Here is a 16,759-nt window from a genome sequence, read left to right as displayed (position 1 = left end):
ATAATAATCAAAGCCTGAATTGTAAAATCAAAAGTTGTCTGACAATTTAAAGAGACGCAAGCCTTCATTTTCGAGACACAACTTTTGTACTTATATATAAAGCTTCCTTAACAAAAAAATTAGATCAACATCATTTTTGTTATCCAGTGATTAAATCAAATTATGTGCAATTATTTTATTAGATATTGTAAGGTTAATCCGTTATTAAACATTTGCCTTTTTGAATCACACAGTTGGAATTTTATAAATTTTATTTTTGAGTTTTTGTACAGTTTGTATGTATACAAACAGTAACCCCTTTAGAACAAGTAAAGATGTGTCTGTTTTCATTTTGACAAAAAAAAACAATTAGGGATATTCAAAATATGCTGGCTAGAATTGTGTTTGTAAATAAATTTGCTCTTCATATTTGAAAATTGTAGGTAATTAAGCTTGTTGCTAGTAAATATTAAATGTATTCATTCAGTAAAATATATCTTCAATTAATTGTTGTAGCTTTAGTTCTATTGTGATATGATTAACTTATATACACACATGGTGGTTCAGAGAGAAAATCACTCAGGCTGGTGTTAAGTGAAACAGTGAAAACAGAGTGATAGTCTGTGATTGTGGGTGAATCACTCTGTATACCTGATATGCTACATTTATTCATAAATCTTTAGTTTTCACCCTAAATCACCAGCAATCACACTTTTTACGGTAAAACTCGGTGATTTCTTTTACCACCTACTAGTGATTTTTTGAAGAACCAGCATGGTTGTACTGTAATTCACTTACCATTCTTTTCTATTATTTGCAGTGTAGTCACCACCATTTGAGTAGTTTGCAGAACAAATTATGATGAAATCAAATTTTAATTTGAGATGTTACACTGTGTTTAAAACCCATTGCAGTTTATTATCTGGTAGATCAGTTGTTTGACGGACTCTTATGTCGCTCACCCCCAAGTTTAGATTAAATAAATGCTGTGAACATTTTCATGGTGATTTTTATCAGTTAGACTATAAAAATATTTAGTCTACCCATTAGAAAAAGTGCTTAAAACAATTTAATTCTGTCTTATCAGATAAGGAATTTTCAGTGTATTTTTAAATGAGGTGTAACATCTTGAAATTTCAGTGGTGTTTTTTAATGCTGTGTAATTTTTAATAGTACTCTTATAACCATCATTTTTGCATCTTTTTTTTAAATTTCATGGTATCATTTTAATGGATAATGTTCTTGGGTACTTTGCAAGTGCATAACATGAAATTGATTTTTAAGAAGTTTTTTCATCATGCTCTCAATTGCATAGAAATTGGAATTAATGATTGTTCTTTTATATTAACCCCAAATAATGATTTTACATATATTTACCAATTAACTGTTTATATTAATCAGTTACTAATTGAAATACTGTATCTATTAATTGATAATAGTGTATAGATATTTATTGGTCATGAAATAGGAAATATTTTTTGGGGAAAGTTATTTTATCCAATGTTAACTACCATTTGTCATGTTGATATTAAGACAAGGATTATTCACAAATAATCATTTTTTTACCAGATTAAAAAGGCTTTATCCAAAAAAAAATTAAAAAAAAATCTGTATTTATTCTGCAAAGTATCAGTGTTATAACAATCACAGAATTTTGTAGTTGTCCAACACATAAAGATTATCAGAGAAATATGTTTTCCAAAACAAACAGTCATGCTGGTTCTTGACAGAAAATTATTTTTATTATATTTAAGGAAATATAACAATATTCAATTGTAAAAAATGGCTAACAGCTGCAAAATAATTCATGTTTTTCACACTCAATTACTTTGTTACATTTTAGAACTCTTAAAACATATTTCTCTGATGTTTGTTACACAACAGGGAACATATTTTGAACACATTTCTCAGTTTGTTTTTTTTACACAATGGGGAACATTTATTGATTTGATTTTTAATGTGTGAACAATCTATTAGTGATAATTCAACTGAAATAAGTACATTTTCTTTATAACTGTGAAACTTTAAGGAACAGATGTTTTTGAATACATTTTGATTCAAAAATGTAATGCATCATTGGTAGAATAAAGGTTCTTGTTTTCAATGATTAATAAAGTTTTGATTAATGATTAATTTATTGAAGAATAAAGGTTACCAATATTGATAAACAATTCTGCAACTGCAACGTTGTTGATTAATGCATGCATGCACTTTATGTTATAAATTTATTCATATGACATAGGTAAATGTCATGTGGAAACATTCCCATTGAGAGAATAAAAATTCAAGTTTGAACTGTTGTGATCTGAATTTTGTAAAAAACAAAATCACATATTTAAAAACATTAATTTTCAGATTTTTCAAAATGCATGTTAAATATATATTCACTATGAAATCTATAATTAGCTTCGTCTTATTATTTTTACATTTGGTTTTTATATGAAATATAATAAGCTTATGCTTTAATAGATGAATAGTGTAGTTTGGGATTATACTTCTAGTAAGGATTAGTTTTACCTGTGGTGGTGAAAAATGTTTTCCAATAGATGATATAAGACCTAAAAAAAAAATGGGAGTTATCTACCCTTATACAAGTTAATTATAAATATAAATTAAAATTGAGAAAGGAAATGGTGAATATGTCAAAGCGACAACCACCCGACCATAGAGCAAACAACAGCCGAAGGCAACCAATGGGTCTTCAATGTAGCGAGAATTCCCGCACCCGTAGGTGTCCTTCAGCTGGCCCCTATGTTTGTTTATTTTGATATTAAGTTACTTCTCTTTCGAAAAGAGAAAAGTGCAGGTACTTGGACATCAGATTGATTGTGTTGATATTGTATTTTACATATTTCATTGATAAAGTTTCAAAATTTTCTATCTAATTTTTTTCAGAATTCAATTTTAGAATTAATATTAACATCGTTCCTTTTTAATGATACTTTCTCTACTAATTTACATGCCATATTAAATGATATGATTATTTCAATGCTACTAACCAAAAATTATAACATGTATAATGCAGATGATTTTAAACAGGTTATATATATCTAATACACTACATTGTACACATAACAACCTCTTTAAACATGTTAAAGCAAATACTGATTGTTGATGATGGACACCTTTGACTTATAGTTGTGAACTTTTTAAACATTGTGACTTGAATGGAGAGTTGTCTCATTGACACTCATAACACATCTTTTTATTTATACAATGACACTATATTTGTGTTATATTTCAACTGGGAAAAGTCAAGAAATTTAGGGGGTAGACCTTGGTTCAGGGAGATAACTCTTTAAATCAGTTAAGCGTTTGTAAAAGACAAGTTCATCAATGTATTTTAAGCATTTACCTGAAACAGATTGAAAATAAACTATGCAACCTAGAAGCTTAGAATATGTTTTTGAAAATGGTTGACACAAACGTACTGATGATTTTAAGAGTTATTTCCCTTAACCTAGGTCTACCTCCTTAAATTGTTCCCAAAAATTAGTTGGTTTACAGTATTAATTCATATCACCAGCAGTCACCCTATATCACTGATTTACTAAACACCACTTTTAAGTACATCACTTTAGATGTACTGTATTATTCTTTTATCAGTATGTCAATCAATAATTATTATTATGCTTTATCTACTGACTATATAGGTATACAGAAAATTGATGAGAGAATATTGCACCATTTGGATGTTAAAAATCCACACAGTTTTGAGGCTAAAGATTTGGAAAAGCTTATCGTTAAGGTACGTGTTGAAACATTAAAATGATTGCTTGATCAACATTAGACATCATAAAAGAAGCACTAACAAAATTTTAGTTCCTTATCATGATTGTCCTAAAAATAAGGTTTTTGAGAATATAATTTTTGTTGATTGAATATTATATATTCGTTGATGCCTGATTTTGTGGTTTTGCCAATGTCTGTGTACGATTCTTTGAAAAATTTGTTAATTCTTGAATACATTTGTGGTTCATATATATACACAATAAATTCAATCTTGTATCATGCACACTGAGATATGTATTGTAATATACAAAACTCTGAAAGTTTTTGAAATTTCCATGATATGTGAAGAAATGATAAAAGGGGTTTACCGTCTACATTTTAAAGTGGTTTTGCCCAAATATACAATTCAACAGCCTAATTTTACTTAATCCCATGTTTAGAAAAAAAATGAATACAAAATCTTCACTAATTTTTCAATCGAATTTTATATGCAAAGTCCTATGGTCATATGATTACAGAACAGAAAGAGCACTTCCTCACTTTAGATTGAACACATTGACCATTAAAGAAATATTTTGTCTGTGTCTATTCACAACATGAAATGGTTTAGATGACAAACTGAACCAAATCTATTGTATCAGACTAAAAACAGATTGATAACTCTTTAAATAGTGTCAAAAGCATAATACATTTGAGAATGGAAATGGGGAGTATGTCAATTTAACCAGCAGGCAACAACCAGACCAAAGAGCAGAAAACAGTCGAAGGCAACCAATGGGTTTTCAGCACAGCAAGAAAAACCCGCCACGGGAGGCATGCTTCAGCTGGCCCCTAAACAAAAATGTTTACTATTTCAGCAATGTTTAGTGATAATGGACTTCATACTCAAACCAAAATTAAAAATCATGCAAGAATAACATGGGCCTGAGGCACCTGACTTGGGACAGGTGCAAAAATGTGGCCAGGTTAAACATGTTTTTTTTAGATCTCTACCCATCCCCCATACCTCTAGCCAATGTAGAAAAAACAAACACAGCAATATGCACGTAAAACTCAGTTTTAATAATTGGGTTAATTGATATATTTTATTATGTGCTTTCAGGCTACAACAGATTTGGATGAATTAGACAAGAAACGTAAAGAAGAGTTCAAGGAATATGAAATGCAAAAGGAACATGAAAGAAAAGATTATCTAAAGACTCTACCAGAAGAAGAAAAGAAAAAAGCAGAAGAAAAACATTTAGAAATGGAGAAAAAGCATCAAGACCATCCTAAACTTCATCACCCTGTAAGAACAAAATGTTGTTATTTAATATGCAACATATCACATTTAGATCAAGATTCAAAATCACTTATTATTACGTCCATCACCCTTGAAGATTTGTTAAGAAAAATAGTATTGTTATTTTTTTAATTGTTCGACCCCGTATGACAGTCTTTTTTTCGATCCCATTCCTCCAATTATCCAAATATTTTTTTTTCAATGATCTGCATTTGAATGAACACAATATTTAATATTAATTTCAAAGATAGATGATGAAAATTTTGATACTGTTTAAACATTTTTTAATTGAACAGTTTATATTTTAGAGCTAATTTACATAAATTAGTTTGATTTAAGGGATCATAAACGGGGAAAAGAATGATGCAAAACTTAATAAGGTGTGAAATGGTTGGCCCCATAATTCATGAAATATAAACCCCATAAAAATATACCAAAGATGTGATCTGTAATGTCAAATTCTGTCTGATTTCATTCTCCCTTGATGGAATTTATTCTGGAACATTGAACTGTGTGCATTATGGGCACATACATCAGTGCTTGTTTGGAAGAGGAAGGTTTTCAAGTCGTGATCATTTTGTTTTTGTTTTTGTTTTAACCATTCAATTATCATTTATATATTCAATTTTCAACACCTTAATTTGCTTTAATATTAAAACAATTTAGATCTTTTAGCAATTTTATTACCCATTATTCTTAAATAACCATACTTTTAGAAATTTATTTTCTCTAGGTAACTGGAGTGTTGTCTCATTGTAAACATACCGCATCTTCTTATTTTTATTAAAAAAAAAATGTTCTGTTAAAACTAAAAGATTGCATTCATGCTCATTGCAATCAAAAGTCATATGGGACTGGCTTGGCAGCTATTACATTCTAATCTTTATCACTTCTTCAGATAATATTCTAAATGTATCAATAAAATATACACAGACATTCAAGATACACAAAAAACAAAGATGTATAACCATACTTGTTAAAAAAAGAACAAATGTTATGTGTGGTGTATTAATCAAGTATCTTTTCTAAAAATATCAATGATGTTGTTGTTAAAGTTGTACTGTAAATTCAGAAATTATTGCATGCATTGATTATCACGATTTTGTTATTTTAGACTAAAATGTGATTTTAACTTTTGTGATATAGAGAAAAATACTGTTTAGTTCATATAAAAATTCTAAATGTGAGTACAAATTATTGCGATTATAACCCTGTTGCATTTTTCACAATAATAAAACCTCGCAATAATTTCTGAATTTACAGTATATGGAATTGGAGTTAATTACCTTTGTCCATAATTGTAGTTGAACTTTTCAATGGTTAAATAATAAAATGTTTAATTTATAGTTCCCACTGTAAAACTAATGCTATCTTTACCATTCAGTACTCACAAGGACTTTGATGGAAGTGATCCAGCTGAAAAAAACTGTAATTTTTCTTCAATATTGAATCATTTTCAGGGTAGCAAAGCACAGCTTGAAGATGTGTGGGAAAAGAATGATGAGATGGATAGAGACAATTTTAATCCTAAAACTTTCTTCATGATGCATGGTATGATCCTTGTTTGTCACAATTAACAATTCGTTTCTTTCTACGTAGAATTCGATGGGAGAAAACTGTCTGCATGTGCTTGTTTTCATGATATTTCAAAAGTTCACTAAAAAAAAAAACCAGTATATTCAGTTCAAAAAAGGAGATATATTTAATTTCTTTATCAATTCTATTGTTAAATTAGAAGCATTTTCAGTGGAAATGTGATTCTATAAATAGATAAGATATAAAAAGGATAAAAAGTGGAAATGTGATTCTATAAATAGATAAGATATAAAAAGGATATAAATAGATTTAGAAGTTTATTACTGAAATTATGACTTAATCGTAATTGATTATTTAAGAGGATTTTTGGGGTTCTTGTCTCATTGGCATCAACCCCATGTCTCCTTTACATCAAACAAACAGAAGCAGGCTCATAGAGCTAGGGTCATTTAAGGGGGGTAGACCTTGGTTCAGGGAGATAACTCTTTAAATCAGTTAAGCGTTTGTAAAAGTCAAGTTCATCAATGTATTTTAAGCATTTACCTGAAACAGATTGAAAATAATCTATGTAACCTAGAAGCTTAGAATATATTTTTGAAAATGGTTGACACAAACGTACTGATGATTTTTAGAGTTATTTCCCTTAACCTAGGTCTACCTCCTTAAACTGCCTTTGCTGTCGAATCAGTGAAATCATGACAATAAGCAATATGCATAATGTTTTCTCTCTCCAGCATAACTAACAAAGGACAGGATTTTTTATACACCCTTTATCCCCATAATCCTCAAGAGTATTAGTAACATATTTTCTAATTACCATAGGGAAGTAAAGACCAACTAGAGGAAGTATGGGAGAAAAAAGATCATTTAGACCCAAATGATTTTGAACCCAAAACATTCTTCCAGATGCACGGTATGGATTAGGATAAACTAATTATTAATGGTTATGGAGTAGTTTTAGAATTGGGTTTTAAATAGTTTTGAATAGTTGTAGGGAGGTTTTGGAATTGATACTAGAACTTTAATTGTACAACTGAGGCCTCAGTGGCTAAGTGGTCTTAGAAGTTCAACTACTGTAATCACTAGCCAGTCAACCCTGAGGTTAGATTTTGAACCCTGCTTGTGCGGGTGCACTCCAGTCCAATCTTAATTGACTTGGATTTTTAGTTTTCCTATCGAAGGTTGGTGGTTTTCTCTGGCCACTCTGGCATCCTCTACTCATAAAAACTGACTGCCACGAAATAGCCCAAAAGTGGTGCTTAAAAGTGGCGTTAATACACAAACAATCAATCAATTAATTATACAACTGATCAAGTGATTGCTATGATACAGATTCAAAATTAGATGACACTATAATTGAGTGTCTGGTTAGGGGTTTCATATCTGTATTCTTTGTCCTTTCCCTCCTTTATATTTTTGGAACCTGTTATTCTCTATTTTCTTTAATTCTTTTGCCATATTTGATCTTTATTCTTCATTTTTCTACCCTTTACCTGAGTATTTTGACCAGTAGCCTTCAATCAATAAAACACACCCAGAACCCCATATGATGATTGCAATATTATGTAAACATATGAACAAAATTTGGATTATTATTACCTACATTATGGGATATATGACTGAAAGAAAATATGTGTAATATGTTAATGAGACAATAACATACCAAAACTATCTCTTCAAGTCATCATATAGGCCACAGCCCACAATTAATTCCTCTCTTAGTTTTTATAACGTTTTGTCACATTAAAAAAATTACCTGCTTTTTTTGACAAATCTTTTGTGTGTTTAATGTACAGTTCAAGTTCAAGTTCAAAAATATATCCAACTTCAAAAAATTTCATGTTTACATCTTACAAATTTAGCCAATACACATCCATATCCCTATAAACAAGACAAAAATGTCAGAAAACTGTAAATATTACCTCTTGCACTCTTTTTATATCAAAATCAGTTCAAATAAAGCATCCAAAAATTTATTTCAGCCTCATATTTCATTTCACCCCATAAAAACTAAGAAATGTATGAAATTCAGAGAGAGGGAAAGAAAGAAATTAAAGAAAAAATGCACTTTAATAAAAGGCAACTATATCGTGGACAATGAATGACAAGCAAAGTCATTGATTGTGGTCTGGGGCCTACATGTATGTTTCATAATACCTATTGAATATGTTTTTTAAAAACTCTAAATTAATGCAAATATTTATACTGAACACCTTATCATATCCAGTTTCTTGCAATAGTTTAGTTTGAAATTTAATTCTATTCAAATCCTTATGAATAGTTGATGACATCTTTAACCAATCACAACATTTTTGATGTACACTTTTGAAAATATTACCAAAGATACATTAAATTTTGAAACTGCAAATTTTGCAATAGACAAAACAAACATTAAGACATGATGTAATATAAGAAAGAAGATGTGGTATGATTGCCAATGAGACAACTATCCACAAAAGACCAAAATGACACAGACATTAACAACTATAGGTCACCGTACGGCCTTCAACAATGAGCAAAGCCCATACCGCATAGTCAGCTTTAAAAGGCCCAGATAAGACTAGCCTGGCATAGGTGATTTGAAACATTTAAAAAAGTTCTGGTTCATGTAAAGGTATGACATAATGCTTTCAATTTACAGATATAAATGGAGATGGATTCTTAGATGAGGAAGAAGTTGAAGCATTATTTCAGAAAGAGGTATGTCTTCAACTGATTAGACTTTTCATATTCTCATAAAAACTATATTGTTTTTTTTTCTCATTTGAAAGGATAAGAATAAAACACATAGAAACCAGGCTTAGAATTATGTTTGCCAGACGCATGTTTCATTTACCAAAAAATTGGTCAGTGACGCTCGAATAAAAAAAAGTTGAAAAGGCCAATTAAAGTACGAAGTTTAATAGCATTGAGGATCGACAAATTCTGAAACTTATTCTATGGTGTATTTTTCCTTCATTTAAGGTGGTAGACCTTGGTTCAGGGAGATAACTCTTTAAATCAGTTATGTGTTTGTTAAAGTCAAGTTTCATCAATGTTTTTCAAGCATTTACCTGAAACAGATTGGAAATAATCTATGTAACCTAGAAGCTTAGAATATATTTATGAAAACGGTTGACACAAACGTACTGATGATTTTAAGAGTTATTTCCCTTAACCTAGGTCTACCTCCTTAAAAGCATAAGTTTGAGCAAAGTTTAAATGTTCCGCTAATGATTGACTTTGTAAAATACAGAAAATTATGGTATTGCAGCAAACATAAACAAAAAAATGTTCAACTCATATTTTGGTCAGTTGAATGTATTTATAAAACTTTCATTGGTATTATTAAACTCTTTGTATTGAATTTGTTAATAAGGTTGCAATGGTACATGTTATATTGAAAAAAAAAATGTTTTCCTAGCTTGATCAAGTATATGATCCAAATGCCCCAGAAGATGACATGAACGAGAGATACGAGGAGATGAACCGTATGAGGGAACATGTCATGAACGAGTTGGACAAAGACAAGGATAAGTTGGTCAGTAAGGAGGAGTTCTTGCAATACACAGCCAGCAATGACTTTAACAAGGATGAGCCATGGGATGTAAGCAATTATATAGGTCAAACTGATAGATACAAGCAAGTGCTCACTATGTTCAATTAGACTAAATTTGATCACACTAGAAAAAAATCATTTTATTTACTTGGGTAACAATTCCTCATTTCCATTCTCAATTTCAATCATACTCTGGTAACAATATTTCAAAAGTAAAACATTCAAGTCCAATTTTTTGTCTCGCCTTATAGGAGTCTAAAAAGCCAGACATAGGTGTGCTGTTTTAAATTAATTTGACTGGTTTAATTTTCATAAAGTTTGAAAAAAATATTAACTTTGACCCTTTGACAAAAAAACTTGAACCACACATTTTATCGAAAAAATTTCATTGGATATATATATATAGCAGTTTGACAATTACTAATTTTGATCATTAAGAAGCTTAATATTTCTTTAACAATAGAACATGATTTAAACATTCAGCAGAGTTATCTCCCTGTTGTGTGATGTATAACTTTAAATATTATATTTTTCTTACAGACTATTGATCAGAACAAAGAGTATACAGACGAGGAATATCAACAATATGAAAAAATGTTAATGGAAGAAGAAATGAAAAGACGACAACAAGGATCTTTTGATTCTCATGCTCAACCAGGAATGGTTGTAAGTAGAACTTTCAGTTTAAAACTCAATGTTGACTGGTTGTAGAAGGAATATGGGTACAATTACATGAATACTTTTACTGCAATTGCATGAATACTTTTACTGCAATAAGATGAATATTTTTACTGAATACTTTTACTGCAATAAGATGAATACTTTTACTGAATACTTTTACTGCAATTTCATGAATACTTTTACTGAATACTTTTACTGCAATAAGATGAATACTTTTACTGAATACTTTTACTGCAATTGCATGAATACTTATACTGCAATAAGATGAATACTTTTACTGAATACTTTTACTGCAATTACATGAAAACTAAAATTGAAATTTTATAGATGCAGCCACCACATGATCAGAATGTAGATCACATGCAAATGCAGCAACAACATCATCAACAACAGCAACAGCAGCAGGTACATCCAAATCCTGATGCTGCTCTTCACTTCCAACAACAGGCTCAAATGAACCAACAACAGATGCACAACCAACAGCAAGGTCAAATGAACCAACAGCAAATGCACAACCAACAACAAATGGCAGCTCAGCAACATCAACAGCAGATGGCAGCACAACAGCATCAGGAACAAATGGCTGCACAACATAATCAGCAGCAGATAAATGCACAGCAACAAGCACAAATGGGTGGGCAACAACAAGGTGGGCAATCTAACCAGTACCAACAAGGTATGCCTGCTCAGCAACAACAACAGGTACCAGTTCATCAACAACAGCAGGTACCAGTTCATCAACAGCAGCAACAACAGGTACCAGTTCATCAACAGCAGCAACAGCAGGTACCAGTTCAACAACAACAACATCAACAGGTTCCAGTACAAAATGTAGGACAACAACATGCACAAAATATTCAACCAGTAGTGGGACAAGATCAGGTCAGTTTTGAGATAAGCATAATTCCAACTTAATTATAATCAACTGCCATCAAGGTGGCCAAGTGTTCTCAGTAGTTCTACTACTGTAATCACTAGCCAGTCAACAATGAGGTTATGAGTTGGAAACCTTCTTAGGCAGGTGCACTCAACTCCAATCTAAATTAAATAGGATTGTAGATTTCTTATCAAAGGTCAGTGGTTTTATCTTGGTACTCCTGCTTAACAAGATGCCAAATGACCAGAAACTTTCAACTGTAGGACACTGTGTGGCCTTCAACAATGATGAAACATGTTAACAAGATCTCAACCCTCCCTCTAACCTGGGACAGTGTGTAACAGTACAACATAAGAAGGAACTATATAAATTAGTTGAAAAAGACTTAACTCATCAGAAGGATACAAATAGAAATACATCTAACAAAAACACAGAGTGGATGGAGCAACATTCTTGTTTTTCCCAACATCAAAAAGACATGTAGTACAAATCTGAGAGTACTTGCAATTACTGACTGCTAATAAAAAAGATCATGCATCTAAGTATGTTTACTTCATTATACAATTTATGAAGTCATTACGAGAACCATATAGTGTAAGAATGCAATAGAAATTTTTTCTTTTTTAAAATCTAAATGTAAAATAATAAACTCAACATATGTGGATCATTTTTCTGGTACCCTCCAAAATGTATATCTGTTACCTGGCAATGCATAGCCAAGAAATAAGCAGGATAAAAACTAGAGAAACAAACATTGTTAAGATGGTTCAATGATAGACTACCACAATGCTGATTAAATATGCAATAACAATGATTCTTTTAAACATTTTTGTAATTTTGTTTTTTAAACAGCCTGGAGCAGTACCAGTACATCAAGGTCAAGGTCAACAACCTGGAGGACATTAAATGAAAAACACCTATCAAAGCAGTGCTCAACGGGGAAATGGGTTATAAAAACTTCATTGTGTTCATTGCTAAACATGTTCTGATTTAAGTTGAATACTGTAACTTTGTAAGTTGATGTCTGTTTTGTTACGACAAATAAATGTCGACTGACAGAATTGCAAAACTTGACAAAAGTTCAAAGAAAAGTTGAGATGATTTTAAGGTGCTTGTCATTTCATATTATTTGTATTCATGAAAACTTGCAATGATTTTAAAATATACAATACTTATAGACATACTGATGGTGGAACAACCATTTTGGTCTGAACACTGTAAGAAATGTTAATGCATTAAGATATTTAGATTTGTTTTGTTACCATTTGTTAAGATATTTTAAGAAATACAACTTGCAGTCAATTCAGATGAGACATTTTAAAAAATTAAGCTTGCAGTCAAGGCAAGCATGTGTCGCATACTAACTATAGACATAAACAAATCTTAGATCTTTGAGAAAATTTGCAGACCAACATTTTTTTCTCACATTTTTCTTAAAATTTGGTCCCCTATTTTATTAAATTCTGTTGATTTTTGTTATTTAGTGGGTACCAATTTTTGTGGATTGAGAAAATATGATATTTCCTTTGATATTTTAATTCATGGTTTTGCAAAATTCTGCATTCAAGACCAAAGAAAATTTGTACTTCCTAGAACAATTAAATGTGTAGTTCACCTTTACTCTCAAAATCCACAAAAATTGATATCCAACAAATAATGATAAATCTGCAGCAGGCAGTTCTGATTATAAAATGTTACCATCCTTTAAGACAGGTTAAAAATTTAAATTGCAGTCAATTCAGACAAGACTTTATAAGAAATTTAACTTGCAGTCAATTTAGATATGTGTAACATATTAACTATAGACATACAAAGATCTTGATCTCTTTATTTTCTCTAAGATCTTAGAAAAAAAACTAGTTGGGTATTTATTAAACATTCTCAAGCTCATTTTTGCTTTAAATCATTGTGGCATTGTTTTTTTTACATTATGCTTTACTTGAATAGTAGTGCTATTTGTATTTATGTTATTTATCTTATTTATTTAATCATATAATGAAAGATTGTAGTGAAGAAAAATTGATTCCCAAACTTTTTATCATAGTATATATATATTATTCAAAAAAAATTGTACTAAAATAATAACATCATGGGTAACAAACCCACTCAAGTAGAATTTAAATTTTTAATGTTGCAAAATAAGGGCATGAAGTTCAAATGATATTTTTTATCTAAAAGCATCATTAAATATTCACATTGACACAGTTTTGTGTTAGTTTCAGTTTTACGTCTCTGTATAAATGTGTGATATATTGCTGTAGAATATATTTACAATTTTCAGGTAGATTTTAAAATTTTGAATAGAATGTTGATGAAATTAAAAAGTTATTGAGTATTGAATATATTATATATTGTGGATTCATTTTCATTTATTGGATACCAATTTTCATGGATTTTGTGAGTAAAGGTGAGCCACGAATTTAAATAAATTATCTGTGTTCATGAATGCAGACTTTGTTGAAACCACGAAATCAAGTTTCAACGAAAAAATCGAATTTTTCCTCAATCCCTGAAAGTTGGTATCCATGAAAATTAATGAATCCATTGTAATTGGTTTAATTGAATACATTCAGATTGAAATACACATCTTGAGTAAGTGCTTCGCTGACAAGCCTCTGTCGAAGTTTACGCTGGAAGGACTATTTCTTGTTCCTCAGCATTTCTTGTAATACAAACCTTTAAATTTTGAGGCAGAAATTTTGTTTGATGACACAAAAATTGTCAAACAGAAAGTTAACAGGGCATTATTTGATCTTTGTAGGCGAAGTGTTGACACAAAATTTGTATTTCAATCAGAATGTATTGAATATTTCATCAGGCCATTCTTTAAAAAAAAATTCTTTGTTGGATGTTGCCTACATATGCCTTGTAGGGTTGGGTAGGTAGGTAGGTTGAGATTTTTTAGGCATACTACAAAAGTTACATGTTTGAGACAAGTTAACAATGCTAAGGCAAGAAAAACCTTGAAAAAAATTTGAACAATTTGTGTCATAAGATTTTAGGTAGGCAACTTTTTAGGCAGTTAGGTAAGCAGGCAGGCAACATCAAACAAAATGACATTTTATTTTTGGCCTCATTTGTCATTGTGCCAAGTCTTTCATAGTGTATCTCATGACATTTTAACATCATGCTTGTACCATGTGTTTTAATTGTATTTAAACTTGTTCATTCCTCGGTAGTTTAAATGATTGTCGATCAGTCATTATGCTATTCATTTCTGTATGTTTTCATGTTGTGTTTGTATGTTTTGTTTTTGATCAAATACTTTTAGTTTTCGAATTTCGATGTACTGTTTATCAAATTTGATGTTTATCAAATTTGATAAGAACTTCAATTTATTGTTTGATATTACAGGCTCCAGTAATATGATTTAAAACGACTTTTTGTTATATTGATACTTTTAAGAAAAATTATTCCATGGGTCTCTATAAATCTCTAGGAAATACTGTAAATCCTTGCGGTTAAAAGTTTTTGCATTTCTTCATGTGGATTGGCATTATTTGAATCGTAGATGAAGGAAATTGTGATTCCCTGATTAAGTGCAGAAATTGCTTATTCAGTAATCCATGAATCAATGATTTTCAACAACTACAACATTTGTATCCAATAATTGCTGACTTTTGCAATTTCGTTAAGCCTGTTTTGGTGAACCTTTAGTCTTTTTCTGTAAAATTCGACGACTTAAGGATGATTATTGGGTTCAAAGTAATAGATTAGGTTTGAAATTACCTTATCTTTTGAAATGAAGAATTCTTAAAAGGACATTCAGGCCATATCTTCCAAAAGACAAATCCTTTAATACTATAAATCTCAATACACTCAACAAAATGTTTGGCTTCTGGGGTAAAATTTATACGCGAAAATAAACAATTATCTGAAGAACAATGATTTTGTTAATAAAAAAATATAATTAGATTTTGTATGTTAGCTTATTTGTTTTTAAATATTTTGTGAGAGAATAAAATCGTCTAAATATCCTGTTATTGTATTCTAGTCCAACCAAGATCATTTTATTATTTATAGGAAAGGCACAGCAATTTTATTTTTAATATTTATATTAAAGGAAGCAACAATTTGATTTATAATTGTTTGGAGTTGTTTCCTGTACACATTTTGTATTAAAAAAATATCAGTAAAATTCTTTTTTCATTATTACCTCCAACAAGGCCTCTTTGTTTTCTTGAATTTTTACTTTTGAAAAATTTAGATAAATAGTGCTTTAATAAAAGTTATGAAAAGGTGTAAGTAATTTACAGTATTCAGCATTCAATAGTTTTTAGTACCAATTTCATGAAACTTTCAATGCTGGCATATTTTAAAAGAAAAGAAAAAAAAAAGGGAAAAAACAGTTTGTATTATGCAGAAAGTTCCAATGAATCAAATTGGTTTTACTAAACTAATACTTTTTCCAGTACTGTCCAGATAATAATTCTTTTGTTAGTCAATATTTATAATTTATTAATAATCTTTTTTACTCTACATGTGGCATGGTTAAAATGTCTTGAATTTTTTTCTTATTCGGTTTTTTAAATTCTTGATAAATTGTCCTCATTAAGGAAAGTTTTTAGAATGCACACTTTCCGCCCCAGTTAAGAACTTGAAGTATGAATGAGGTTTTGTGTATAAAAAGATTTGGGTCAATTTTACTTTAAAAAAAATTTTTTCCTGATTCCCATGGTTTTGGTTTTACCATAATAAAAAAAGAGCATGTATAATGTTGTTAGGATATCAAGTTCTTTTAAGCTTTAAAAAAAGACAGTTGAAAAAAATATATAAATTATTTATACAACAATGTAAAATGCTTGAATATGAATATTTTGCTTATTTATATTTTTATGTTAATACTGCATTCCAGTTACCTTCAGTTATTTTAGCAGCAATGTTATCATTTAAATTGTCTTTCACCAACAGATATTATTGAAGAAAGTGAATTTTTTATTTTTATTCCTCTCTAAAAATTAACAATACTATGGGAACATGTTAAATATACTTTAAAATTTAGCACAACTATGCTACCACATTTGGAAATGATATTTATTTTTCAATATATTACTTAATTTCAGGTGTGTACCTTTCCCTCTTGACCGCAACTATCATTTTTTTTTAAGTATTTTTTTCACAAGATTAAAATGTA

At 30.0% G+C, this 16,759-nt stretch overlaps 1 protein-coding gene across 15 annotated transcripts in view; it reads left to right on the top strand.

Annotated features, from left to right (window-relative positions):
• LOC139482154 (nucleobindin-2-like) overlaps window positions 1-15,763 on the top strand; it is a 46,140-nt gene extending 30,377 nt beyond the window's left edge. For 6 of the 15 annotated variants that reach the window (XM_071265846.1, XM_071265843.1, XM_071265851.1 and 3 more), the window contains 8 exons: window positions 3,633-3,727; window positions 4,814-4,999; window positions 7,352-7,442; window positions 9,171-9,229; window positions 9,933-10,115; window positions 10,608-10,733; window positions 11,076-11,630; window positions 12,478-15,763. In XM_071265846.1, coding sequence (XP_071121947.1) covers window positions 3,633-3,727; window positions 4,814-4,999; window positions 7,352-7,442; window positions 9,171-9,229; window positions 9,933-10,115; window positions 10,608-10,733; window positions 11,076-11,630; window positions 12,478-12,531 — 1,349 coding nt within the window. In that variant the 3' untranslated portion in view covers window positions 12,532-15,763. Of the gene's footprint in view, window positions 1-3,632; window positions 3,728-4,813; window positions 5,000-6,453; window positions 6,545-7,351; window positions 7,443-9,170; window positions 9,230-9,932; window positions 10,116-10,607; window positions 10,734-11,075; window positions 11,631-12,477 lie in introns of all 15 variants that reach the window. The other 9 variants (XM_071265852.1, XM_071265847.1, XM_071265850.1 and 6 more) reach the window with 3 other exon arrangements.
• Window positions 15,764-16,759: the final 996 nt, after the last annotated feature.

The sequence above is a fragment of the Mytilus edulis genome, chromosome 7 (genome assembly GCF_963676685.1).
Source record: "Mytilus edulis chromosome 7, xbMytEdul2.2, whole genome shotgun sequence".
Taxonomy (NCBI): Eukaryota; Metazoa; Mollusca; class Bivalvia; order Mytilida; family Mytilidae; genus Mytilus; species Mytilus edulis.
The sequence above is the reverse complement of the archived record's forward strand: the minus strand, read 5'-3'. Positions and strand labels throughout refer to the sequence as shown.